The sequence below is a fragment of the Besnoitia besnoiti genome, chromosome VII (genome assembly GCF_002563875.1).
Source record: "Besnoitia besnoiti strain Bb-Ger1 chromosome VII, whole genome shotgun sequence".
Lineage (NCBI taxonomy): Eukaryota > Apicomplexa > Conoidasida > Eucoccidiorida > Sarcocystidae > Besnoitia > Besnoitia besnoiti.
This window is the reverse complement of record NC_042362.1, coordinates 2,153,308-2,180,121: the sequence shown is the minus strand read 5'-3', so window position 1 is coordinate 2,180,121 and position 26,814 is coordinate 2,153,308. Positions and strand designations below refer to the sequence as shown.

At 52.7% G+C, this 26,814-nt stretch overlaps 3 protein-coding genes across 3 annotated transcripts; 1 reads left to right on the top strand and 2 right to left on the bottom strand.

The window, feature by feature from the left end:
- Window positions 1-577: 577 nt before the first annotated feature.
- BESB_079100 (uncharacterized protein) lies at window positions 578-13,747 on the top strand (the record flags this gene model as incomplete). The annotated part of the gene is made up of 24 exons (XM_029366272.1): window positions 578-727; window positions 1,139-1,244; window positions 1,462-1,521; window positions 2,066-2,336; window positions 2,923-3,107; window positions 3,552-3,745; window positions 4,341-4,424; window positions 5,162-5,279; window positions 5,742-5,876; window positions 6,338-6,414; window positions 6,706-6,894; window positions 7,393-7,524; window positions 7,780-7,834; window positions 8,159-8,386; window positions 8,928-9,130; window positions 9,176-9,260; window positions 9,456-9,604; window positions 10,180-10,241; window positions 10,690-10,886; window positions 11,031-11,117; window positions 11,431-11,603; window positions 12,225-12,553; window positions 13,154-13,356; window positions 13,686-13,747. 24 exons carry the CDS (start codon window positions 578-580, stop codon window positions 13,745-13,747), a joined length of 3,534 nt encoding a protein of 1,177 aa, XP_029217703.1.
- Window positions 13,748-14,813: 1,066 nt separating this feature from the next.
- Window positions 14,814-18,381, bottom strand: BESB_079090 (calcium binding egf domain-containing protein; the record flags this gene model as incomplete). Its single annotated transcript, XM_029366271.1, has 8 exons — window positions 14,814-14,829; window positions 14,961-14,979; window positions 15,045-15,104; window positions 15,655-15,888; window positions 16,084-16,347; window positions 16,793-16,933; window positions 17,492-17,623; window positions 18,354-18,381. 8 exons carry the CDS (start codon window positions 18,379-18,381, stop codon window positions 14,814-14,816), a joined length of 894 nt encoding a protein of 297 aa, XP_029217702.1.
- Window positions 18,382-21,352: 2,971 nt separating this feature from the next.
- Window positions 21,353-25,245, bottom strand: BESB_079080 (calcium binding egf domain-containing protein; the record flags this gene model as incomplete). The annotated part of the gene is made up of 8 exons (XM_029366270.1): window positions 21,353-21,393; window positions 21,729-21,788; window positions 22,317-22,550; window positions 22,769-23,032; window positions 23,469-23,606; window positions 24,104-24,235; window positions 24,483-24,620; window positions 25,218-25,245. 8 exons carry the CDS (start codon window positions 25,243-25,245, stop codon window positions 21,353-21,355), a joined length of 1,035 nt encoding a protein of 344 aa, XP_029217701.1.
- Between the last annotated feature and the right edge of the window lie 1,569 nt (window positions 25,246-26,814).

Genomic DNA, 26,814 nt, shown 5'->3' with positions numbered 1-26,814 from the left:
TTTCCTCTGTAGAACACACAGGGAGGCTCTCGTTGGGCTGGAGAGACGCTCGAGCGCTGCCAGGTTTTTCGCAAATTCTGACCGCTGTGTGCGCTCCCACTTGTTCATTTTGCTCTTTTCTTTCCCGGCTCTGCCTCTCTGCTCTTGCCTGGCGCGTCTTGTCCTCGGGAGTCCGTGGATCACGGCATCTTTCGCTCGCTGTTCGCCCTCCGTTGTCTCTCGCTCTCTCCTCTCGGCGTGCCGCTTTGCTTCTGCCTGCAGTAGCGTCCGTTAGAGGGTTCCTCGACAGGCGGGGGCCGCCTTTGGCGCCTTGCGGGGAAAATGCCGTTCGTCTTTTTCGTCCATCTCATGAGAAGTGCAGCCGCACACACTCCGCGGGCGACCCGAGGGCCTGGCGGTCTGTGACGCGGCGGAGGCCTTCTTTTCTCACACTCCCTTCCGCTCCCAGCGTCCTTTCGCCCTCTGTTCTTCTGCGTGTCGTGCTCACGCGCAGATATTTGCGTCGCTCTGCAGCCATTTCCCCTCTGCGCGCCTCCTCTCCCCTCACCGCCAGTGCCTTCCCTGCCCGCTAACCAAGATGATGAAAGCCTTCCACTGCATCCCTGTGACGGATCTGGCGAACGAAACCGTCTCCGCTGTCGCGTACACCACAGAGCACTTCCTCATCGGCACCGAGGCCGGAAGCCTCCTGAAGTTCTCGCTCCCCGATACAGACGACCCCGGCGAGGTACAGTCTGCAGCTGCCGCACATAGCCTCTCCGGTGGTGGCGGAGGAACGGTGCGCGGACGCGTGTGCGTGCAGTCGCAGGAGTATGCGATGTATGCAACAAGTGTGGAATAGGTTGGTGGGCGCGCGAAGCAGAAGACGGAACAAGAGGATGACGCGCGGAAGCAGGGGGGCGGGAAGGGGAGCGACTGCCGCGCGGTATATCAGCTCAGGTTGCCGACGGCGTTGAGCTGGATTCCTTTGCGGCGTGCTGAGGCCAAAAAAATGTAGAGGGGCGTCCGCAGCTTGCATGAATAGAGGCTCACGCGGCACGCAGGAGGATAGCGGTGACGTCCTTGGGAGACGCTGCAGACGCCTGTGCTTCCGCCCTCAGCGAGACTGCGAAGCGTGTGTGTGGCTCTGTCGTCGCAGCTTGCGGCCGGGGCGAAGCTCCTTGGTCAATTTCGCTTGAGCAGAGGCAAACGAGTCGAGAAGCTCGCGATTCTCGAGTCGCTCCAGCTCGTGATCTGCTTCGAGGGTACGTTCACTCGAAGCTCACAGAGAAGAGACCCGCGACGTCATCGAAGGGCTTTCGAAGGTGGCGTGTCTCACGAAGAGAAAGCGCGCTCGGAATGGAAAAACGACCTTGTTCAACGAAAGGTGATGCACAAGTGTCGCCTTTGCAGCGCGGCATCTCACGAGTTGTTTCCTTGCGGAGCTCCATGAGCGGGTTCTGGTTTGTCTTTTTTCTGCAGACGGCAATGTCCATCTGCTGCCTCTCGCGCTCAACGGCGCTGGCTACGTCCTCTGCAGAAGTGAGGAAGCACATCACAGCGTCGCGGCCAGAGAGTTTTCGTTTTTTCACTCCCTGGATAGACAGTGCCTGTTTTCTTTACGCGTCCTCGTGTTTCCCTCTCTCTTATATACGAAAGAGGTAGCAACGGAGCGTCTGTATATCCAGTCTCGATACAAACGTGACGTGTCCATACAGATACAGATAGATAGATGGATACATAGGTGTATGGGCAAATAATACTCAGGAGTAGCCTCTGCGCCGCCATGTGCTGAAGAGGTTGTACGTTGTAGAGCCACGTTTTGGTGTCTCTGCTTGTGTATGGCATTGACCTCGTTGTTCTTTTTCGCGCTTATGACAATGAGGAGCTGTTTTTTCTCGATCGCGTGCGTCTTGCCGCCTCAGCCTTCTGCACTCGTTTCGGGCTGCTTCCTTTCTCCTCGTCCTTCTCGCACGCTCGTGTGAAGCGCTTTTTCTCGTGTTCTCCCTCCTTCCCTTCTGATCCCCTCTGTCGGAGGCGATTCATCCTGCATGCTGATCTCTTCGGGTCGCTGTCTCTGCCTCAGATGCGTCAACTTGCTGCGTGCATCAGAGCGGCGAGGGCGGCGCCCTAGCTGAGAAGGGGGCCGCTGGCAGAGAGCGAGATGAACTCCGCTTCCTTCCTGAGCTCTGCGTGGGGCTGAAGAAGAAAATCGTTTTGTACTCGATCGTTGGCACGGACTTCCAACCCTACAAGGAAGTCGCTCTCCTCGACACGCCGCTCACACTCTGCTGGCGAGACGCCTGGATCTGCATCGGCACCAAAAAAGAGTACCTCTCCCTCCGGCATGACCAAGAGTAAGAGCCAGTGTACACCTATATATTTTTCTATTTATATTTGTACTGTGTGTACTGGCTTTGACCAGCTTTCTTTGTAGGTACGTGCACGCCATAGGCGCCGCAGGTGCTTAGTTTTGCTGCCGGCAGCTCTATGCACATAAATATATGCATTCGCATGTGCATATATTTTTATGTAGCGGGTCTATGCACGTGGCGTGCAAATAACTCCGCGCCTGCGTGCAAACAGACATATATATACATACATATATACATATACATGTTTTCGGATTACTCATATACATATATATATGTTCTTTTTTGTTGCGAGGGGGTGTCTTGGAGCGCACACATGCTTCAAACATCGCGCGTTCGTCTTGCCTTTCCGGCGTCACCGCTCGGATTTTTTCCTGTCGTACATTTTTTTTTACCTTCTCTTTGACATGCTTGGAGCCTTCTGTCGTCTGCGCCTCTAACGCGTGACGAGCGTCCACCCCGTGCGGCCGCGCCTTCATCGTCAGGTTTCCGCAGGTTTCTCCCGTTTTTTCTGCTGGCGGACACTCGCGCTTCTTTCTGTCCTTCCTCTGTCAACTTTTCTTTTTCTCAGAAAGGCGACGGAGATCCTCGCGCTGGACGCGCAGGCGTCGCGCGCCCTGCCGCAGATGCTGATGCTTCCCGACGAAGAAGTGCTCATTCTCGGGCTGGAAAACTTGGGAATTTTCTTCAACCTCGTCACGCAGATGCCAAGTCAAAGAAACACCATCCGATGGGCGGCAGATCTTGTGCACGTCTGTAAGGCTCCTCCAGCGAAACGGGCAACTCTCTCCTCGTCTGCGTGCACCCTGCGGACGTGCCTATACTCAACTGCACCAAGATCCGGCAATTCACACAAGCATATGTGCATATACATACCTATATATATATATATATATATATATATATATACATATATATATATATATATATATATATATATGTAGGTATATATATGTATATGTGTATGTTCATTTCTTGTGTAGACATTTGTGTGTTAATTTGTCTATCGCGTGCATGTGCGCATGTGAACGCCTGCCTCTGTGTCTGTGCAGGTGCTCTGTCTGTGTCGGTGGGTGGATGCGCCTGCTTTTTTCGACTGCGTCCCTTCCGTAGTGTCCCTCCTGGCTTTTTTTCGGCGTTTTCTCGTTGCGTACGCATGCATCTGCAGTATTGTGATGTGGCGCATTGCTTGTCTCTCAGCGGTCTGCTTTCCGTACTTGGTGGGGATCACGGCGTCGGGGCTCGTGGAGGCCTACAGCATCCACGGGCAGAATCTTTGCCAGACGCTTCACTTGCCTCCGCCGCTCACAGCGCTTGCCTCCAACGGGCGGCACCTCCTCGTCACCAGCAAAACCTCCGTTAGCTGCCTGTTTCCGGTCCCCTTCAAGCAACAGGCAAGCCTGCACGCTTCCGTACACGTATATATAATTACTTTTTCATTTCAAATGTGTGCATATTTCCAGGCGCGCGCGTGTAGGTAGATGTGTGCCTACGTGTGGAGGGGCTGCATACGAGGGTGTGCGCGGGGCGACGCCCGCTTTAGCGACTCCGCCTGTTGTCCTCCCCTCCACGGAATCGGCGCAGGCTCACGCACATACACGTCCCTATACATATGCATATGCATATATATATATATATATATATACAAATACGCATATAGATATATCTATGTATATGCTAATTCGCGCATACCTGATTGTGTAGGTGTGAAGCGAGCCACACGGGCATGCGAGAAATTCAAAGGAACAGACGAAGTGAACGACCCTTTTTGTCGCTCGAGGCCTCTTTCTACACATACGCCCTGAATATTTTTTCACTTTATCTGTGTATGTGTACGTCTCTGTGTGCTTGAATTCGTACGCGTGTCTATGCGCGGGCGCGTGTGCATGCAGGATGTGCGTCATGTATTCAGCCGAGGGCTTGTGCACACCTCGCTTTGCCGCACTATTTGTGTAGGCATTTGCTTCTGGGGTCTGTTGGTTGCTTCAGCTTCACAAACTGCTTTTGGCAAGCCGAACGGCAGACGCGTTGCATTTGCTTTCTGCGAACTTTAGCGCCGACGACCCCCGCAGAGTGAGTTCGCGGCGCAGCCGTGCTTTCCACGCGCTTCCTCAGAACTTCCGGATCGGTGTTTCCTTCTGTGTTTTGTGTGTGTGTCGTCTCTGTGGCTAGTTCCTTTGCGCAGAGTTTCTTAGTTTGTCGTGTATTATATTATAGTATACTATAGTATATTATAGTATAGTATATTACAGTATATTATAGTATAGTATATTACAGTATATTATATTATAGTATATTATATTATATTATGTATATTATATTATATTATATTATATTATATTATATTATATTATATTATATTATATTATGTATATTATATTATGTATATTATATTATGTATATTATATTATGTATATTATATTATGTATATTATATTATATTATATTATATTATATTATATTATATTATATTATATTATATTATATTATATTATATTATATTATATTATATTATATTATATTATATTATATTATATTATATTATATTATATTATATTATATTATATTATATTATATTATATTATATTATATTATATTATATTATATTATATTATATTATATTATATTATATTATATTATATTATATTATATTATATTATATTATATTATATTATATTATATTATATTATATTATATTATATTATATTATATTATATTATATTATATTATATTATATTATATTATATTTATTATATATTCTCTCGCTTCGGCTCTGCGTGCCTTCCTCGGATGTGTGCTTTCTTTTCGCAGGCCACCGAACTGAGTGCCTTCCACGACCTCGCGGGATGGGTGGAGTTTTCGCGGCTGCAGTTCCCAGCCGCGTTTCAACACTTTTCGTACGCCGGCGCCGACGTTCTTCGGATTATTTGTGAGTTTCTTGGAGTTCAAGAGCATTTTTCTCTCCCGTCCCAAACCCCGCGAACTTTTGCGCGAGGAGAGCCTCAGCGTTGGCCTCCCCAAGGAGGCGCGAGTCACAGAAAGCTCCGTGCCGCAAAGCTCCGTTCTGCTTCGCCGTGTGGCGCTGTCTCCTCTCTGTGAAGGACGTTTCGTTCTTCTCCCTGAATGGCCTCGCTTCGTTTGAGACCTGCCGCCTCTCTTTCTTGTCGCGTCGCGTGCGCTCGCTTCTCTCTCTGCTCGCGCGCGGCGGGCGGCAGGTCTGCCTCTTGCTGTTGCCTAGAGGGCGTAGGAATCTGTCGAAAATGCGCAGGAGGAAGCGAATCGGCTGCTCGAGTAGTTATGTGTTGGTGTCTGTGCATCTTCCGCGCGGCGCAGCCTCGGCTCTCGCCCCGTGCGGTCACTGTTTGCTCCCTATGCGTTTTTTTGTTTGCAGCCTTCTGGTCGGCGCACCTTCCGAGCTGGTGGCGGACGCCGGCGGTCTACTTGGAGACTTCTTCCTCCTCTCCGCATGCAGCGAGTCAGCTGGACTGCTCTCTCGTGCCGCGCGTTGAAGAGATCTCGCGCTTCAGTGAGTCGGCGAGTGCGGCGGAGAGGTCGCAGTGCCATACGGCGGCGCAAAAGAGTGCAACTCGAGACGCAGCTCGTGCAGAGAAGGCATGCGAGAGGCGACAAACCTCCCGGGAGTCTGCTTCCGCTCTGCCGAGTGGAGCACATCTCGCTGCTGAGGAGACTTAAGCTGTTTTTGCAGAAGTAGAAAGAAAAGTGTCGGGTTTAAGCTTTCCGCAGTTGAGATTGAGGCACGTGTTCGCGGCATGTCGAGTCGAGGCAGGGGGCCGTCAGGTGTGGAGGTCTTTCTTTGGCAAATTGTGTGTGTTTTCCTCTTCCTTGCCCGCCACGAAGGCCGCGGCGCCCATCTGCAGTGCTTTCTGAGTGCGTTTCCGCGCGCCTAATATGGAGACGAGCCCGACAACTATAGCGGGTCAGGAGATCGGAATGCGTTTTTTCTCGCGATTTTTTTTCAACGTGCAGTTCGAGAGCGGACGGATCAAACGCGAGCGGGTGATGGAGAGCAGCAGGGAGAAGCAAAACATCAAGTCCTCCTGGAGGTGAGAAGGCACGCACTTTTTTTTTCCTCATCTTCCGGTTTCTTCTTAATTATGATCGTGGGTCACAGTTCGTTTTCGGGGGCGCCCCTGTGCATTCCCTACTTTGTTTCATTTCCTCCGCTAATCGCGTGAGGATGGGACCAGTCGGATGGGTGCTGCGTTCTGTTTGCGACTGTCTTCTCTTTCTTTCTTGGAGGGCAGCTGCATGCAGTCGGAGTGCGACAGCTTTTTCCTTTTTCAGCGTGAAATTCTCGCGTTTCTCTGCGTGACTGCGTTTTCGGTCTTTTTCAGCTTGCCAACTCCTCGATGGCGGCGTTCCTGTCTAAGGAGAGAGCGTCTCTGTTGATGGGTCGGTCGGACCGCGTGCACTGGGCCCCGCTTCAGGAGGCGGCCGAGTCTGCGCCGTATCCTGCAGAGTCCAGGGAAGATCTTTTGGCGTTTCTTCTCAGTCTCGTCGACACTCTATTGTTCATGTTAATGGTAGGCGTGGAAAACTTTCGCGCACCGACGGCGGCGTGCCAGGTCGGGAGACGCAGGCAGTCGAGAGCTTTTAGCAGCACGCGTCGGAGGCACCTTGGCCTCCTCGAGCGCCATCGAGGCTCTTCATCGAGTTTCCTCAAGTCGGAATCTGCGAGTGTCATCGCCCATGGCGGGCGGTCAGGCTTTTCGAAAGGATATTCACTCGCATTCGTCTCGGTGTCCACGCGTTCCTGGCTTATGCCGATTGTTTTGTCTCCGTCTCTGTGCCTTGTTTCGTATCAGCTTTCACGTAGCTGAGCAAGTACAGCTGCCTGCTTATCTATCTACGGCAGATTGTTGCATATTTATGGACCTGAATGCACATTCACACGTACACACGTACGTACATACATGCACACGTATATGCATAATTACCGACACACATAAAGGCGTGGAGGTGGCGTGGGTCGCGACTTATGTTTGTTATACTGTAAGGCTTTTTTTTCGTCTTCTTCGCAGGTCGAAAGCGACGATGAACGGTGGAAGACTCTGCTGCTCGACGCGCAGCCTCCGCTGGCCTGCAACGTCGAGGACTGCCGCGCGTTCCTCCTGGCGGTCCATCGGCCGGACGCGCTCGCCGCGATGCTCTCGGTGAGATTGAGGCCGTTTCCCTCCTTTCTCAAACTGCATTTTTCGCAGCGCGACGAGAGCGACGCCCGCGGAGAGGACAGACGTGCCTGTTAGACAAGTCAGACCCCATTTTCAAGAGAGCACACGGACCACGGCAGACACATAGATGCTCGAGGCGTTTTTGAAGACCGACCTGTGGACAGGGAGAACGTGGCCAGCGGACTGCTTCGGCGCGCATGCACGTATGAGAGTCTTTGTTTTCTGTTCTTTTTTCAGCGGTTCGGTCGGCGCGAAGAGGCGCTGGAGATCTGGGCTCAGATCGTGAAGGGCGGTGAGAGACTGCGAGCGGCAGCGCCAAGCCGCGCTTCGAGCCTGTCTTTTTCGGCTTGTCGAGCGGAAACGCGGGGGGAAAGCCGCGCGAAAAACCAGGCGACTTGCGATGCAGACAACGACAGCGTGGGCGTGTCGCTCTAAATCCTTCGTCTCCGTCCTGTGCGTACAGAGGCGGTAGCTACTTAAGATGTGATAATAACGGTACATGGCGTAGCTGTGATCTTTATGTTCTTAGAGCCTGCTTTGTACGGAGGATAGGGTCGCTTTTTTGTACCCACCAGCTCTCTTTCTGTCTCGGATGTGTCTTTTTTTATTTTTTCAGAGCTGCGTATCGCTCCCAAGGCGACGGCCGTCTCTGATGGCATCCAAGAACTCCTCGCGCTGCTGGCGCCGGTGGAGGCGTTCGAGGAAGGCGAGAGCGAAGCGCCGCTTTCTGGGGGAGGTGGCGAAGCCGCAGATGCGGCGAAGGAAAAGAGGAAGCGACAAGAAGTCGAAGAAGAGCTCCTGCAGCGCTACGCGCCGCTCGTGCTGCGAGCAGATCCCATGCTAGGTACGTGTCTAAGAGAAAGGAAAACGAATTGGCAAGCGGGTGGCGCGCAGAGCTGCAGCCGGGCATCGCTGTAGACGATACGCATTTAACGCACAGAATCGTCTGGCGCACTTCTTAGCATAGTGAACAAACTCTGCGACGAGAGGAGACCTGCGTTCACGAGCGGAGGGCGCTGCGCTCGAGCGCATGAGACAGGAGAAGATGCGGGGAGAAGACAGGGGACAGAAAGGCGACAGACACGCGGGGAGCTTTGGCAGTCGAGATGTGGCAGAATGCCGAAGGGGAGGGGAGACCTGCGAGGCGAGGGCAAGACAGAATGAGGGAATCTCCGAGACACAAGGGGAAGAAAGCGCGGCAAAAGAGGAAGGCGGGAGGATGCCTCGTCCACAACCCCCAGGCGCCGTGAAGTCTTTCAGTGAAAGCGAGCTCGTGAGACACTGCATCAAGAGAGAGAACGAGGCGCGCGAGGCTGCGAAGGGCATGGAGGAGCGGAGAGTGTATCTGAAGAGTGACGCTGTGGGTGTGTGTGTGGTGTCTTCAGCGCGGCAGCTCTTCTTTTCGCCTCAGCCGTCTATGGAGTCACGGCTTCGAGTGTCGCCGAGCCTCGTCATGCGTCTGCTTCAGGAAGGCATCGATGACCGCGCGCTATCGCAGAAGCTCCAAGAGGCGTTCATCGAGGAGATCGTGCTGAACGTCGCGGGCGACGAGGAGGAAGCAGACGCGAGTGCTAGGGCGCTCGGCGGCGTTGCGGACAGCGAAGGCACAGGGAGCCTCGGGGGAAACGAGGAGCAAGAAGAACGACGCGAACGGGCAGAGTGGAGACGCGAGGCGGCGGAGCTGCAAACTCACCTCGCCATGACGTACATCGACAGATGTGAGCAAAGAAGGTGGCGCATTTCTCTTCACCTCTCTCTCCTTGGCTCTGCTTGGCCCGCTGAGAGACAAATGCATGTCTCTGGGCGCAGTGTCTTTGAACATGTGCTTGTTTGAGTCGCGTATGGATGCATGCATGCGTGCACTCGCGAGCGCATCTGCGTCTCTCTTCTTGCCCTTTTCTGCTTTGTCGCAGTGCTGGACTCGAGCGCGGGCTCCGCGGACGCCGATACTGCCAGGAGGGGCGAAGGAGAGCTGAGTAGAGCCCTCGCAGACGTTCGGATGAAACTCCTCGAACTACTGGAAAGGAGGCGAAACTACCACGTGGAGTCGCTCCTGAAGAAGGTAAAGACTCTATCCGCCCACAAACACGCAAAGTTCTCTTTTTCTGCGGGAAGCCGGCTTTTCTGTAGCAGACTTTCAAAGACGGGATGGGTGCGTTTGAGAACCGAAGGGAAATCAAGCCTCAAGAGGAGGGCGTTCCGCGTCTTGCAGAAAGCCCTGGAGTAGAGGCCTAGCTATGTGGCGAGTGAGCAGTCTTCTTCTGTGCTTCACGCGCCTGAGAAAACGAGAGTGGAGATGAACAGAACGTGAACACGCAGCGGGAGCGGGTTGGCACAATGTCCTCTGAGTTCGTGTAGGTTGTTTAGTTTAAATTTCATTTTTAGTTGTCCCACGAATCATTCTTGTAGAGTGGTTCTTGATAAATTAATGAATATAAGAAAATTTGTTTCTACTTTAAAGTAAATAAACTCCACGTTCATATGAACTTCAAAGTTTTTTCCAGTTTGAGTCTCTGTTTTTCAATCTTCAGTCAAGTCTTAGAGGGCCAGTCGTTCGGCGTTCCAGTCCACCGCAGGGCATCTGCAATCGCGTGTAGCCCAGCGCCGTTGTGTGTTTTTTTTTCCGTGTTGCCTCAGGTCGAGGGGTCGTGGCTGTGGAAGGAGACAGCTTTGCTCTACGGGCGGCTCGGACGGCACCAGTAAGGAGGCATGAGGGAGCAAGTCTAGCTGCCGTGTATCTTCCCAAAATGAATGTCATGATATCCGTACGGCATCGTGTCCATCTGTGGATCTCTGTTGAGACAAGCGTAGAGCCAATCCGGTAGTGAGATATACGATAGTAGCTAATCGACCATATAAGATACAAGTATCGTCAAATGTTACATCAGATACATAGTATCCACAGAGTGACCCAGGTACTAAACTAACTGGAGAAGGGATATCATACGGGTCTTCTCTCGCGTTTTTTCCCTCCCATGTCTTGCCCCCTCTTTGGTTGCATGTGTGCCGCCGCGCCAGCCTCCTCGTCTGCGGCTCCTCCGTCGGCCTTCGCAGGGGCGCGGAAGCTCGCGTCCGGTTTCTTCGTTCTCCGGGGATTTCTCTCTTCCTCTCCTCACGTGTTGCCTGCTGTGGACTCTCGGCCTGTAGGGACGCCCTGCACATCATTGCGGTGCGGCTTCGAGACGAAGAGACGGCGGAGGCATATTGCCTGATGATCGATGACGCGCTGCAGGCGTTCGTGGACGGCCTCTCCCCTGACGAATACGCCTCTCTGTTCTCCAGCGACGCGCTCTTTGAAGTCCCCGCGCCGTTCCTCTCGTTGGCTCGCCTCTCCTCGTCGGCAGGTAACGCCGCAGACAGCGATGTGGAGAAGCCGCGTCTTCAGCGTCTGGGGTTCCGCACTTCCAGCGATGCGTGTCTCTTTGTGGGACTTCAAGAGCCCTGAATCCCAACCTTAACGTAGTTGGATGGCTTTGATGTTTGCACAGGAAGAGCAGGAGGCGAGCATGGCGGCTTCGCCTCCATTTTCAGTCCGCACTCGCCCTGGAAACAGCAGCTCGACGACCTGCCTCAAGGTAAGACCGCTGCAGATTTAGGCTCGCCGGTGAGCAGAGACGTCCTCCTCGCGCGCCAGTCCGCCGGCCGTGGCTCAGGGCAAAATGTGTGTGCGCGTTGTTTCGGTTGTTCGTAAGGGAGCCGCACGCCAAAGAGGTCGTGAAGACGCTCATGCATGCAGGTGGAAACCTCGAAACTGCATGCAAGTCCACACTCGCGTGTCTCAGTGCAGGGCTGCCCCTGTGTGGATGTGAGGGATCTGCGAACACGACCAGTGTGTGGTTTCGTACGGTTCCCAAGCGCAGGCGCACTCGTTTCGTGGGTTTTCATCAGATCTGCACTCTGGAGGCCTGGGGCGTTTCCTGGCGAGCGGGGCGACTAGCGACGGCGGAGCGAGAGCTCCGTGCCAGCCCCGCGCTTCAGAGAGCGGCGCGGCAGCCTGCGTGAAGGAGCGAAAGCCCGCCGGTCCGCGGAGGTCTGCAGGGCTGTTGCGCGCGTTGTTGAAGGTGAGTCGCTCTGCAGAGAAGAAGATGCAGGCCGGCACTGAAAGAGGTGCATTGACTCAAAGGATGCGTTCTGACTTTGTTAGTAGTCTCAGTTGGACAATGTATCCCCCCTCGTGAGTGTGTATTAATAACTAGCTGAGTGGTTGTACGATAATTATATCAGTGCGTCCTTGTCGTTTATATAAATCTCTTAACGCTTGTCAAGTTCCTTGTATCTAGTTAGCTCATTGCCTACTTAGGCAACTGATTGGACTCTCGGAGGTCGTGCAGAACTAGGATTTAGTAGTAGTTTAGGCTCTACTAATTCCCTTGGTGCTTGCGTGCGCGCGTTTGCGGCTGGGCGGCAGGCGTGAGCGACCTGCCGTGGCGGTCCTTTGCCGTCACAGGGCACGTGCTCCGATATGAGATTCAGACTACAAGTGAAGTTCTTTATGGCTGCAATACACCACGCCTCCATGGACTGCTTAAGACAGCTAAACGTCAAGCATGTGTGCTGGCGCCGCAGAGCGGCACACACCTCTCGTGTGCAACAGGCGTGTAGGCGTGCGTGATCGGCGTGGAGCCGCAGGGGATGTTAAGGCGCTGTGTGCGTCTCTCTGTTTTCTTTTGTCTTTGGATCAGGTCCTTCTGCGGGCATGGCGCGAGGCTTCTGTTGGCGACGAGGCGCATCCTTCGGGCGGGGAGGCACTCGCGTGGAAAGGGTCGATTCTGAATTTGCTCACCAAGTACGGGGCACACCCTGACTTGGCGCCGAGTCTCGTCGTGCGCCTCCTGCCCGACGCGTGGCTGCTGACCGAGGTCTCGGACTACTTGGTCTCTTCGTTCCGCAACCTGCTTCACGAAAAAATGACCGCGTCGCTGCAGGAGCAACTCTCGACTGTGTCCTACTTGCAGACCTACTCGCGCTGGGCGAGCCAGCGAGCTGCGTCGTACGTCGTCACACCGGAACGGTACGAGAGGCGGCGCGGCTACAGGCCTTGGCACGCTGCATCTGGGGGTTGCTGGTCTGGCGCCTGTGTAGTAACTAGATTAACGCTTTGTACGTCTGGTATGCATGGAGAATACTCGAGTCTTCTATTATTTAAACGAGCGTGCGTGGCTCCGCGAACGCGGACGGATGCCTTGTACTTGACTGGCGCCGTGTGAGGGGCTTGGAGGACTCTGTGCAAAAGTGCATATCTGGGTGTGGCGTCTCTGTGCTCGTGTCGAGGGAGCGCTGAGAAAGTTTAGAAATACCTCACCGCTGGATGACGCACGCGCAGTCTCGCGGCGCAAGTCGTCTCTCCCTCCTGGAGCCACACTGCGCTCGGCTTCTCTCTCCCGGGTTTCTGAGACGTCTGGGGCAAACGCATCCGTTTCTTGTGCACTGCATCGTTCGGAATCGGGGGCTGTGTGCGAGGCTCGACGCTTTTTTAGCGGTGAGGGCGAGCGCAGAGAGACAGACGCGGATTCGCGTGCATCGTCTGTCGAGAGAAATGGCGTGGAGTGCGTAAGCAAAGTGTGGGATCGGAGGAGGTGTTTACCGCTGCTCGCTTTTGTGATGTTTTCAGCTCGTGTCCAGTCTGCACGCGGCGCCTCGGTTCAGCGGCCTTCGTCGCCTATCCCGATGGGACCTGCGTGCATTTGCAGTGCGCTGGTGACGTTGCCTCACTGCCTCTTCACCACGAGTCGCCGCATCCACAAAACAGTGACAGCCGTAAGCGAGAGGGCACCCGAGGCGCTTATCAGATTTTGAAACTGTGCGCCTCCCGTGGTGAGGCCTAACGATGTGAGACGAGCGTGTGGTGATACTCGAGGTGGGTCGCGGAAGCGGAAATCGCGCGTCTTGTTCCGTGGCATGCGTTTTCTCCAAAACGTAATTATGTTGCAGGTCGCCATGCGGCACTGCTTTCGACGCTGAGAGAACTCGCTCGAGGCACTCAGTGCAGTCTTGTCGCTGTCCTCGTTATTGGCCTCATCGTCTCGTGTGGAGGGTTTGTTTTGTATGTCTGGGGGCTCCGTCGCCCTTATCGAACGCCGGCGTCCCGCGAGGATCCCATGTGTCGTTTCTGTCGCGTGTTCTTGTCTGTTCACGCTGTGCAGCTTTCGCAGCTGAGTCCGACAGTCGCGGCAACAATTTCCTACTTCGTGACTACGCGGGATAACACTGCTGGGGAGAGTTACACTCGGACCTCAGAACCGCCAAGACTTCTGCACAGAGCATACACACAAACCAAAAGCCGGCACAAGCATGCACTCCACGCGTGCAGCTACGGACAGAAAATCCCAAGAGACAAAATTTGTCGGGAAACTTGGGCGTTGCTCCCCGCTCCAGTCCTCTCTGGTGGCAGTTTCCCCTGTCGTGCTTCCCGCCTCCGGTGTCAGCGGATCGACGGATCCCAGAGTGCGCGCACTGCGCGGTTTTGTGAAGCGAGTGTTGTTGGTTTGTGTTGCATGCTGTGTGGAGGTAACTTGTTAATTCGCTGTTCGTTCACTCACAGTCTCTTCAGTCAAGCGCCGTGTTTCGGCACGACTGACTGAGATTTCGTCCTTCGCCTCTCATCCAGGGGGACGGAATTTCTCCTTCGTATTGTTTCCGGTACCACAAAATCGGTTCCTAGCGCCACGCGAATTTCGGTGTGATGAAGTCTTATTCGTGGAGGCAGATAGCAAGAATGTCCGTGGCGTACACATCTCGATGTGCAACGTGTATCGCAAAGTTGCCTCCCGCCGATGGTCGGCGAGCTGCCTCAGTCTTAAGCCGCGTGCCGAGCCGCGCATGTCACCTGAGCTTCGAACACCTTTGCAGTTGTGACAGATACAGCCTCGTGTTCCTCACCGAACACAGCTCTTTTTGCGACAGCATGCAGACTTCCGACAAACTTGACCAAACCTCTCGACGGCGAACGCGTACGCAGGCTTCTCCCACAGACGCACGGAAAGACAAAGCTCCAAACTGGAGGAGACGGCGGGAAAAGGGGATCCGCCCGTACAGATATCCGGAGAGGAAGCTGTGCATAGACGAGGCATCTTTTTCGAAGGCAAATCGTCGTCGTCAATTTGGGATTCGGACTTGCTTTTGGTACAGTGTCGCCCGCTGGGGGTCGTGCGCTTGAGTTCCTGTGCCGAAGCTTGTTACCTGTAGTACTCCATCGCGCCATAAGTGTACACTGCAATGGAAGCGCATCAAAAAGGAGAAAGGCACATTCCAGTGGTGTCGCGGTACTGAGTTCAGTAAATGACGAGCCTGCAAGAGGGTGTTGAGAGTCACAACCCTAAACCCCATCTCATATGGACAGTGTGCCTCGCTACTCGGGGAGGTGTAAGTGCCCGTCGAACAACGAACAGACGTGTCCCTTCCAATCATGTCACGTGTACCTGCATCTCTTGGTGATGCCTGTAAGAAAAGCAACGGAGACACATGCTTCCATGCGCAAAACCATATGAGCGACGAGTGCTCACCACTGTCAGCGACGATTTCCTCTTCCTCAGCCGTTCGTTTTCTCTTGTTCGTAAAGCATTCTGTACAAGCACATCGCGTCGAACGAGAGAACGGTGCATCACTTGCATGCATCGCGCCGAGGGATAGAAAACCATCATCCTTAGAAGTTCAAGGGTATCCGATGCTTTCCTGAAGCTCCCTCCCTTCAACCTACAGCTGCCTCCTCAGGCTGAAATATGTAAATTCCGTCTAATGATGTGTCATAAAGTGTGATATGTGGTTGCAGCCCCTTCGCATCAACGACACGAGTGCATCAAAGTGCCCCCCAAGTACAGAGAGAGCTGTTCATTTGAACGCGGAGGGAGGGGGAAGGTGGGGCTGAAAAAGTGCCGATGCCTGGAGCCTTTTCGATCGGCTTGTCCACGGTCTGCAGCGTGACTGCACCAGCGGAAGGCACTAGGATGCCAGAAATGGACGGCAGTGCATCTGCAGTTTCATGCGCAGACTTTGCAAACAAGCAGCAAAAGCGGGCAAAACCTCTGGGCAAAGCCTCGAGGCCTCTGGCCTAAATAACGCTCTACTCGGCAGCAGCGGAGAGCGATGTTTCGCCCGAGTCAAGACCGAACTTACTGACAGTGGCCCGTATGGCGACGCCCAAAAGGACGACGCCCAAAGCGACCAATATCCATATCCATACGGGTGTCTCCGACGTTCCCCCTTGTGATAAAAACACCGCCAGCTGCTTCAGTCTACCCTTGGATCCGCAGTGATATGCTCCCGGAACTGTGTTGCGGACGCATTGTTCGTACGAAGAGCACTTGTGCCCTCGCAGAAAGCAGGCCAGGTGTTCATGACCCGGCTCAGCTGCAACACAGCACAACACGAGACGAGCGCAGCTTCAGCAAGTGAGGTTATGACTAATACATGCGGAGAAGCAGTGCGGTAGGCTCCGCCTCCAGCTTCCCCGCTAACAGTCAATCCGTCAGTTTCCCGTCGTAGGCGAAGGGGCACCGCTGCTCAGTGCCCCACGCGGGTTGCAGCAAGTTTTCAGACAGTTACCGGTGCAGTCGTCGACCTCTCCAGATCCTGTGAAGAACTTCTTGCACCGACAAGTCACGGTGCCGCCTGTCTGCGAGCACTCGGCAAGGTATGGATCGCACGTGTGCTGCCCTGTCGCACAGAGGTCTATTTGTTCGCACTGGTTGTCCTTGCCCATCTGGTATCCGCGCGCGCACTCGCATCTGTACGAGCCGATGGTGTTGACGCACGTCGCGTTCTCGGGACAAAGCGTCGATGCGTCCGGTTGTGCACACTCATCCACATCTGACAACGAAGTCGCACACCGCCGACAGCGCCGCACACACTCAGTAGGTCGCGGCCGCACCTTGCCTTCGGCCTTCTCAACACGAGCCCTCCCCATGTCCTTAGTTCCACAGGAAGCACATGGTCAAAAAGAAGCCAACGCATTGTCGTGACAGAGTGAAGCCGGGATGCTGGCCAGTTCGGGCATGCTGCGTGCTGTGCAGTGTGTCGTCACATTCGGTTTTAATCATGCAGTATCCCTTATGTTTCCCTTTCAGCTTTGACACATGCCCAATCGCGCGCTCTTCCAGCCTGTTTCATTGATAAAACGTGCTTCACAGCGAAGATCGCCAACCAGTTTTGCTGACACCAGGACCCAGACGAAGGACTGCAGTAGCTACCACTGTATCAATCCTGCTGCAGGCGCTGGCGCGCACTGGATATCCCAACTTCGCGAAGAGCCTACCTTTGCAGTCTACATCTTTCTCGTTACTGTCGTTCCCTTCGTAGCCTTCCAAGCACACGCAGAGAGGTGATGCTCCGTCTTGGTTGACACACTTTGTGTTTTTTCCGCAACTTTCTGTTTCCTCCAGGCACTCGTCGATATCTGCAAATGCATGTCAGAGACAATTCTTCTTGAATGTAGAGAAACCAAACTGAATGCTCACCAGATGCGAAGTGAAGTTGACTCGCACGCAGAGATGGAGTCGAGCAAAACTGGTGTCACAGAACTTCAAAAGCAGGTTTGATGTTTTTATCGGAGACATCGAGGAGCGCGCTGCCTCGCATCTGGAGAGCATGCGAGATTCCGTAGTGACACATCTCTCCCTGCGTACCATCGGGGTCAGCGTGGCGATGTTGGTAGACCTTGTATATGTGTTAGCTTTTCAAATATTGTGGACAGTGTAGTTTTGCTCTTTTTCAGGCCAGAAAGGATGTGAGAATAAACTCCCGACCGTCCGCACGTTTTCCGGCAGCTGCTGCAGGATCCGATATTTCCGGTTGGCAGCTCAGAGAAAGCCTCTCTTGCCACTGACAAGAACGCCGTGCACGCAGGGCCCAGTTCACGACGATGCGGAGCTAAGCGGTCGTCAGTGCACCCACAGCTCCATGTACGTCTACAGAACCGTGTGCACAGCAGCGTGGCGAGCTACCTGAGGCTTACCCTCGCACGATGACCGATTAAGGCGTCGATATGGGCCACAAACGCATTCGTAGCTGCCAGGCGTATTTACACAGACGGACTTCGGAAGTTTCGATGGGCACTCATGCCTTCCGGACGCACATTCGTCGATATCTGTACAGGAGGAAATCGGGCATGACGCGGTATTCTCACAAACGCTGTTTCTGTAGACGAATCCCTAGGCCTCCCCCCATATTGCTATCCTCGTCATGGGTTGTGATTTCGACCGATGGACACAGCCACGAACTACCTCTGCGGCGAGTCGGGTACCGCAGACACGCGGAAACCTCGCAATCAGGATACGTATGTGCGCACGCCCGTTCTCACCAATCCTCCGTACCGAAGCAGGCGGATGATTCATTCTTTCCGAATGGTTCGTAACCGCTCTGGCAAGAGCAGCGGAAAGCGTTTCCTTCAACCACGCATTTTGTAGCGTGGGCCTGATGCTGACAGAACGTGGAACCGCCTCCGCTACATGCTGAAAAAAAGAACAGGTGAAGCTTTCTGTTTATTTTTAATTTACTTGTAAAGATAGATGTAATAATTAAGAACCATTTCTAGTTCGGAGCATAAACTGCAATTTGTTTATGTGAACTTGGAATCGCTAGTAATCGCCGATCAGCATCACGGCCGATTCCAGTATCTCTGAAGTCCTGCGTCTGTACCGCATCGCTCAAAAAGCACGCGGGAACGGAACCACCGCGAAAAGGACAGATTGACACCAGGCGATACTATATTTGCTCAGGTGTAGTGGGATTCCCAATCATGTAACGAAACTAGCAAGCGGGACGCACACCAGAGGGGTCACCACTACTCTTTAGCATGAGGCTGCACTGCCGCTCACCTGATTGAGCGAAAAGTCGCTCTTTCATCGTGACCAACGAGAAAGCGCTGCAAGGCGGCGGTTAAAAAATGACTCAAGAACGCAGCTTTTCCCGAGGCAGATCCAGACGCAGCCAAAACTATGGCGTTGCGGGCCACTCTAGACGAATACGGAAACGGCGTGGCTGACAGCTTTGAAAGTCCGCTTCCTCTTGGATCCCAAGCGTGGGTGGATGCAGGTGACGAAGTGACGGTAAAGCGTCCGGCGAAGAGGAACAGCGAAGAACAAGACGGGGTCATGCGAGAGGAGAGCGAGCCACAACGTTCTGGTTGTGATGCTACGGCGGAAAGACGGTTGAGGGTAACCGCAGTGAAAAGCACTGAACTGGATGTCTGCTGTTCCAGATCCGTTAGCTGTCCGGAATTGGTTGTATTCCACGGTAATTTGCTTCTGAGATCAATACCACCTGTTGTCGTGAGGTGTCTTCTACCCGAAGGGATGGTGGCCAAGAGCACGAGTGGTCTATCATGCAAGCCATAATAACTCTCGCTGCGATTCTGTATACAAGCGATAGCTGCTTCGTCTGACGCTATCCAAAATAAGGGGGGTAATAAGAACAATGAGGCGGGAACGGGTCCAGAACCCACCGGAAGCAAGACTATACGCAAGGAACTGGCAGAGGAAAAGACATGTCCGCACCAAGTTTGCCGTCACAAGAAAGTAAATGAGGACAACACAAGCAAAGGCATTCTCTCGCTCACGCTCGAAATGTATGGATTAAAAGGTATATGAAGGCAGGTACGAATACGGAAATACATAGGGGTAAATGGGTGGAAGCGGATGTTTGAGCGGGTATGGCAATGATGAGCATTTACGCATAGCTTGTTGCATGTTGAGTGCCCACCTCTCATGTTGCTTCACCTTGGCGCCGCCACACGTGTTTGCTGCTCGTTCTACGTGTTTATATCCCTCCACTCCTCAAAACATGCCTACCAGCAGCATGTCTTTGTGTTCCATCGCTGCTACCTTCAGTCGTAAAGGAAAGGAAAGTAAAGCGAGGACGCCTCTTGCGGGAGTGCAGTTCACGCGTATTGAATATCTGGGTTCTGACGGATCCTGCCTTTCACAAACTATATTCACAAATGTCAGGAAAAGTCTTCTACGATGTAGTGGAAAACATCTTCCGAGCCCATGTTGAGAAGAAGGGAAGTGCAGTGTCTACGCGAGGCTACCCATGTTCCAACAAAATGGGAGGCATTTATTGACTAGGCAAAAATTCTAAGGACAGCCTGACGAGAAACATGACGGAAATCTACCGTCCCCATCTCTCACTGCTTCTTCTCTGTCGGTGAGTGAGAAAAGTGGAAAAAGAGACGGGCAGATATCAAGATCGCAGGGATCGATGCCAGCCTACAAATGCACAGAAAAAAGGGTATCGGCATATTCTCACACGCACACCGCGAAATTGTTCGACATGAAAAATCTCCTTTCTCGCCGTCTGACCGGCGTTTCTCGCTGTCAAAGGGAAACAGCACCTGCGGGGAGAGAGACTGAGAAGGAATGGAGCCTCGTAGCTGCTCGATCTCCGATCTGTAATCCCTCGTTCGTCCGCCGCATTGCTCGTCTCTGCCGTCTCGCACGCCGTTCCCCCGTTCTAATTCTTTGGCGTCTCCTTGCCGGCGCTCCTGCTTGTTCCATATTCTCAGGTTTCTTCTAAAGGCTTCTATCTACGCTGAACGGTGTGGCAGTTTCCTCGGAATTACGAGGTAGAAGCGGCTGGCGAAACCGTGCGTCGCTGTTGGTTTCGTCTTGTTCTGCACAATTATTATGCGCCGGCTTAAGCTGGACGATGCTGGCGTGCAATCCAAGAATCGTGCGCGCTGTTGTTTGTCGTCATACGCTTCAACTGGTGGCCCGCCGGTTCAAGCAAAGAAAAAGCAGAAGCGACTGCGGCCACAGAAGAGCTCATGCAAGCAGGCATGGGACACGGGGAGAGGACTACGTGCGTATGTGTGCTCCATGTTTCGACGTTGTGAACCCATTTTCACAGTCACAGGCATACTTTGCAAAGGTGTTCAGAGCCGTATTTTTTCTTTCTGTGCGCAACGTTATTTCGACGGGCATTGATGTGCGCAAAGACCACCATGTGTGTTCCTGCTCGCCACAGCAATAGATTCGCTTGACCATAGGCGGATATTTTCAAGTAGGCGTTGATCAAGGCAGAGATTACGGGTATAAATAGCTGGGTTTCTGCAGAGCGACCCAGCGGTAGTCATTCTTTTGTCATCATCCTCTCCGGAAGACCGTTTGTGGCGAGGACTTGTCTTTCTCACTTGATATTCCTCTAAGTGCAGCTGGATCTTGCTGGCCTGCGATGGTAGTGAATACAACTCATCACTTTTATAGTGCCTCGAGTTTGCATCGATCTCTGCTTTTCGAGATCTGCTCAGAATCAGCTAGAGGAAACACAGCCATCGCAGGCTGTGCAGTGTGTCCAATCTGCGCTCCGCGAGCAAAAACGGGCAAACGCAGAGGGCTCCCCTCACGTATATAAATGAGGCCAATGCTGTCAAAAATCACGTGTGTTGCCACTCTGTCCAAATTGTCGGAGAGGACGGATTATTTCTTGACGACCACGGCTGCCACGGTGGACTGACTATTCTGTAGCAGTCGATCTCCGCGGTAGTTCAAGGCAAAGCGAGAACAGCAAACACGCAAAATTCAAACGTTGGGGTAGCCTGCAGCAGGATGCATGCAGTTTTTTTGTTGAACACTTCAACCAAAATATGAAGCGGCTCAGCAGTTCCAATAAGCTCCCGCGCGTGTCGCACATTAGCATGGGACGTCGGGCGAGCGTCCAGTATGCCGCAAGGAAAGAGTGTCACTGGTGCTCTCAACACAGAAGCTGCAACTAGGCTGATCAGCTTGTCGTATCCTTGTCTTTCCTCCTTTAACAGGAATCGTGTACCAGGTTCTTCCATGGCGGTTATCGCCTCCAGCAGTTTGCCTGCCGCGAACAGTCAGCTGTAGTATTCCATCGCGCCGTAGCCATAGGCATATACTGCCACGCAGGCGCAGAAAAGCAGGGCACGCAGTAATCTCGTATGAAATCAAGTGCTTCCAGAGATCTACAATCAACGCAGTTTGTATGAAGTAGGATGGGCATCGAGCACCGTTTCCTTATTCATATGTATTAGCACAGTGTCTGGAGACATGCTGTAGTGCCAAGAACCGCGGTCGCGAACCCCCCGCGTTGCGTTGCATCTATGGGTAGGTATGAATCTATCTGTACATTTTCTTAGATATGCATGGGGAAGGGTTCATATATACCTACACCGATATGCAGACCGGCGTACGCATCGGGGGAGCGTCAGGTTTCGGCGTGAATGGGCTCACCGTTGTCAACGGCGACTGCCTGGTCCTCGTCCGATTTTTCCTTCTTCCTTATCATACGACCTGAACAACAAGCACACAACAACCGGGCTGGACTCCTCTGCGACAGATTGTACTACCGTATAGATTTTCCGAAGCCCTTCACACTTAGGAGATCTAGTGTACCCTCTGGGCAACAGGCCTCCACTGCCGCTACGGCCGTCAGGTCGTTGCTGCGAGAAGAGGCACTAGAAGGATCCCAAGGAGGCATTCAGCGATGTCCGTCACTTGATGATTCATTATGAAATTTCTGGAGCGTTTAGACACGACAGCGCTCAATCGGTAAATCGGACCCTTCCAGCAACCGTGTGAATAGCTAGTGTGTAGTTTTGTACAGTTTGATGACAAGCCTTCAGAAATTTGAACGCACACCTATTCCACAAGTCTGCGTCTGTGGTTGTACACGCTTGACGATTGGCTTTGCAATAAGGTGACGTCAGGGACACAAAATATGGACGCAAGTATCTTACGGTTCCCAAATCAGCCGTGTCGAAGTCCGAAGATTCAGCCAACTGTCCCCCACAGTGCAAAACCAGGCTAACGCGAACTCACCGACAAAGATCCAGATGGCAAATCCGATGAAGAAGACTCCAAGGGTGACCACTACCCATATCCAGAAAGGCGTGTCGGCGGTTCCTCCTTGCGAGAAGAACACCCCCAGTTGGTCTGTCAACCCCTTGTCCTCGCAGCCGTACTTCCGTGTGCTAGTGCTGCGGACGCATTGCTCGTACGAAGAGCACTTCTCATTTAGCAAGTAGCACGCCAGATGCTCGTACCCCGACAGTGCTGAAACAAAGGAAAAACGGCTTTGGGTGAGCGTGAATGTGTTGTGGATACGTGATAAGGACTAGTTGCCACAGAGAAGAGGAACGGCAGTGGATAGTTTGCGTGCAGTGGACAGTTTGCGTGCAGTGTTACAGCTCGCTGCCTGTCGAGGTAGGTTTGTTTTTTTGTAAACTAGAACTCCCACAGATAGTCGAAGACATGACCTTCTAGGTGCTCACCCACGCAGTCGTGCGTCTCTCCAGATCCAATAAAGAAGTCCTTGCATCGGCACGTTACGGTGCCGCCAGTCTGAATGCACTCGGCCAGATACCGGTCGCAGTTGTGTTGCCCAGTTCCGCAGAGGTCCACTTGTTCGCATATGTTGTCATCAGCCATCTGGTATCCCGGGTGGCACTCGCATCGGTACGAGCCGACAGTTTTGATGCAGTCTGCGTTATCCGGGCAGAGACTCTCCGCGCCTTCTTGAGAGCACTCGTCAACATCTGGTGACAAAAACACAAACGAAACCACGGAGGAGGGACAAACAAAATAGAACACTCCGCTCGCGGTGAGATCATCGCGCAGTAGAAAGTGACTGTCCCCCTGAGCTCGTTGTTCTTTTCAGAAAATGATCAACAAGAGAGCGTACCCACTTGAGAGTTGGACCGTATCGGTAATGTGTTTTCAGCAATGGTGGTATCGGCATGGTATCAGCCCGTTTCCTCCATGTCATTGAGTTGTAACGCTTTATATTTTTATACTCAGCAAAGCGCCTTAGGCCAGGTGTCAGCAAATAACAGCTGAACGAGGAAACTTAGACCCTCTGTATTAAGATTGCGTACCCCCGTAAATAGGGTTTGGGCAGACTTAAGCCTCTGCCCATTCCTCTACGCGTCTTCAGTGCACTTTTACAATATCTAAGTTCGCGGTGCAACCTACCCGTGCAATCGGTGCCGGGTTGGTCGTCGTTGCCTGCGTATCCGTCGATGCACTTGCAGAGGGGAGGCTCTCCGTCCCGGTTGATGCATTCGGTAAATCGGCCGCAGTTGTCTGTCTTATCGATGCATTCGTTGATATCTGCGGGTCCTCGCAACAAATTGATCGCAGGGCGAATTGGCTCTCACCAAAGACAGGATGTAAAAAAAGCAGCACACCGGTGCTGGAAGGACGCTCCGGGATGTTACTCATGCTTCACGTAACAATGTCGTAGTTCGCAGTCACCACACCAGCTAAGCAGTAGATCTTTTCGATGTTAGAGAACAAGGCAGAGCGGGGGCCTAGCTCCTGGCGTCGGCTGATAAGTGGGCCGTAATTCATCTATGATGGTGAAAGTACAGCCGAACGGGCAGGGGCACTCAGTTTCGTCTAATCCTTAGTCGATAGCGACACAAGTTTAGTCGCTTCCGCTGCGACTTTCGCTACGCTCAAACGGATCCGCCGCTGTCTTGGTCAGCCGGTCTCACTTTTAGGTAATATAGATGTAGTGAAATTTGCTGATAGCCTAGATCTGCTTTCAAAGCTCTGCATAGGTAGTTCCACATGGGGACTGTGCCGTGTTGAAAAAAAAGACATACCCTCGCAGACTGTTCCGCTGAGGCGACGATGCTGGTCGCAAATGCAGTCGTAGCTGCCTTCGGTGTTCACGCACACAGAATTTGCAAGCTTCGCAGGGCATTCGTGTCGCCCTGACACGCACTCGTCAATATCTGGCAAGAGAACGACACACACACGGCAAACTCTATTCATTCAGACGGCTGTGAAAGGGAGCACCTCTGGCAAGAGTGAGACCTTTTTGTTTGTCGCGAAAATTAATCATCGATGCAGCATCAGACAGATTCTGCCATTCTACGCTCTTTGCTGCATTCTAAAGCTTAGCGCCACAATGGATCCCTAAAGTGAAAATCCGCGGTTCTGCATCATTTCTGCGTGATCGTTTCCGAGAAGCTCGCATACCTACACAAGCCGAAGAGGCATTCACGCCGACGGGGTCATAGCCACGAACGCATGAGCAGCGGAAGTCGTTGCCGTCGATGACGCATAGCGTCGCGTGAGGTTGCTTGGCACAGAATTGGGTGCCGCTCTGGCTGCAAGCTGGGAGAGGACGACAGGCCACGCACACACACAACTGTGACGCATCTTACACGGGTGATAAAAAAACGTCGATGTCCCGCGCAAGTGTATGCCGAATTATTCTTTTTGTTCGTCTAATAAAGCTGGAAGAGCGAACGTCTGAGGCCGTACTTACGTGCACTCAAATGTTGACATTTTACATTCCATCTAAAATAATGACTCCTACACAGGGGCAGCGAGCTTTGCGTGGAATTTACATGCGGCAATTATATAGGCATATATATATATATATATATATATATGGCTGATATATGGGTAACAGGATATCGAGCTTCGGAGAGGAGCGCAATGTGTCTGGGATTTCCATGCAGGAAAAGAGCAAGGAAATGCACGATCCTACAACCTTACTAGCTTGTTTACCCGCCGTAGCCCGCCGTCTCGCCGGGGGTTCATAAACAGCCGCACAAGCACCTCTCGCAAGCATTTTCCACCACGGGGATAAATATGTGAGCTATCTTCCGGTGTGATACTGCTTGCCACTTTTGTAACTCGAAAATAGAGGCCAACCGCAATTTCGAACAACCACGCCTGGGTTCGCATCCCCACAGTCTCACTCACCCGATCCAAGCAAGAGGCGTTCCTTCATGGTCATCAACGGAGCAGTTTAGTGAACTAGGTGGGAGAACGATCGACTGGAAGGTTTCTTTTGAACGAGCGCGTACATGTTGGAGGTGAATACCGACTGGCACGTGTCTGGTCCTCAAGAGGGAAGAGAATAGAGCACTTGCACGATATCTTGACGCCACTCTCGGCAGTCCCCAAGAGTTACATTCGGAATTGCAAACGCAGAATGATGAGAGCCAATGTGTTACCGCTTCAGTCTCTGCAGCTCCAAATCAAGAACGGCCTGGCATATAGCCTGGCGCTGCTCGCCCCATGACTTTCTATGTGGCAGATAAGCACAGGCAGGTATCGCACGCACGGCCACCAGATTTTGACTGGGATGAAGGAAGAGGCGGAGTATTCGAACAACTGGAAAACACAATGTACACAGTATCCACACTGGGCGAGCTCCGGGCACTCGAGTACGAACACTGAGGCAGGCTCCGCTTGATTTTTCACTGAGGCTCTCACAAGAACCTGCAAAAATCTGCAAGCCACGTCTCTACCTCACTACGCGCGGACCCAACGCGGGAGGTTTGCAGTGGCCGTAAGAGAATGACATTAATGTTAAACATGCCCTCGAAACTGCTGATGGCTAATCTGTTGGTCTCTCTGCTGAAGGGTTGCACACGACACGAAAACCTTTCTTACACGAACTCGTGCTCATTGACCTTCTGCAGTATGAAGTAGTCCAGAACGCCGCCCACACTGTCTACGCAGAACGGAGGACCCACCACGGTTTTAATGCAGTATAGAACGCAAACGGAAGATGCGACCGACGTTTAATCTGTCAAGAGTTGCATGCATCCAATCCCAGTGTGGATCAAGGGTACCCAGCAATAGTCGGCGATCGTCTTTTTCTGGTATGATACAAATGAGCGTCCACGGCCAAAGCGGTCCCCAAGTTGGCGCTTCAACTCCACATGCGCCACCCTACGCGACCGGCTAGCTGTTCAAAGGTGACTCGCCCGAATCTATCACACCGGATCGCTTCCTCACTCAGGTAGAGGACACAAATGGTAGTGTGGAAGAGGAGGACGGAGGCTTCCAGGACGAAAAATTCACACACTGACCCCGCTCTCACAGCTGATAGCGTGACGCGCCTCCCAGTGTGTCAATCTTTTGCTTAGTCATCAATTGCTTGCCGGGAAGATCTGGTAAACGCTCCTGAAACGCGGTAACGACTCTCTCGCCATCCGATTTTTTCACGTGGTCTCAACGATCCGACTTCCTTTATGGAGGTCAGGCACTATTCTGCAATGAACGTTGTTTATGTTTCGTTTCAGCGGTGTTAAGATAGAGCCTTGTCCAGGTCTTTCAACCGTAGTGGAATCGACGTTGGCGATTCTGCAGCGTTCATCGATCTCCGAGGCAGCTAGCCGTCTATGCATATCGTTTTGCGACTCTGCAGGAGACTGTTTGTGCTCTCTCGCCTCATATGAAATGCATTCCAGTAGGTGGTCACGAGTATGAACCCGGGTCTTCTGGCGCTTGAACGCTGCAGCACATGTCACGTGTTCGGCAGTAATTAGAGCTCAAGCAATCTATCGTC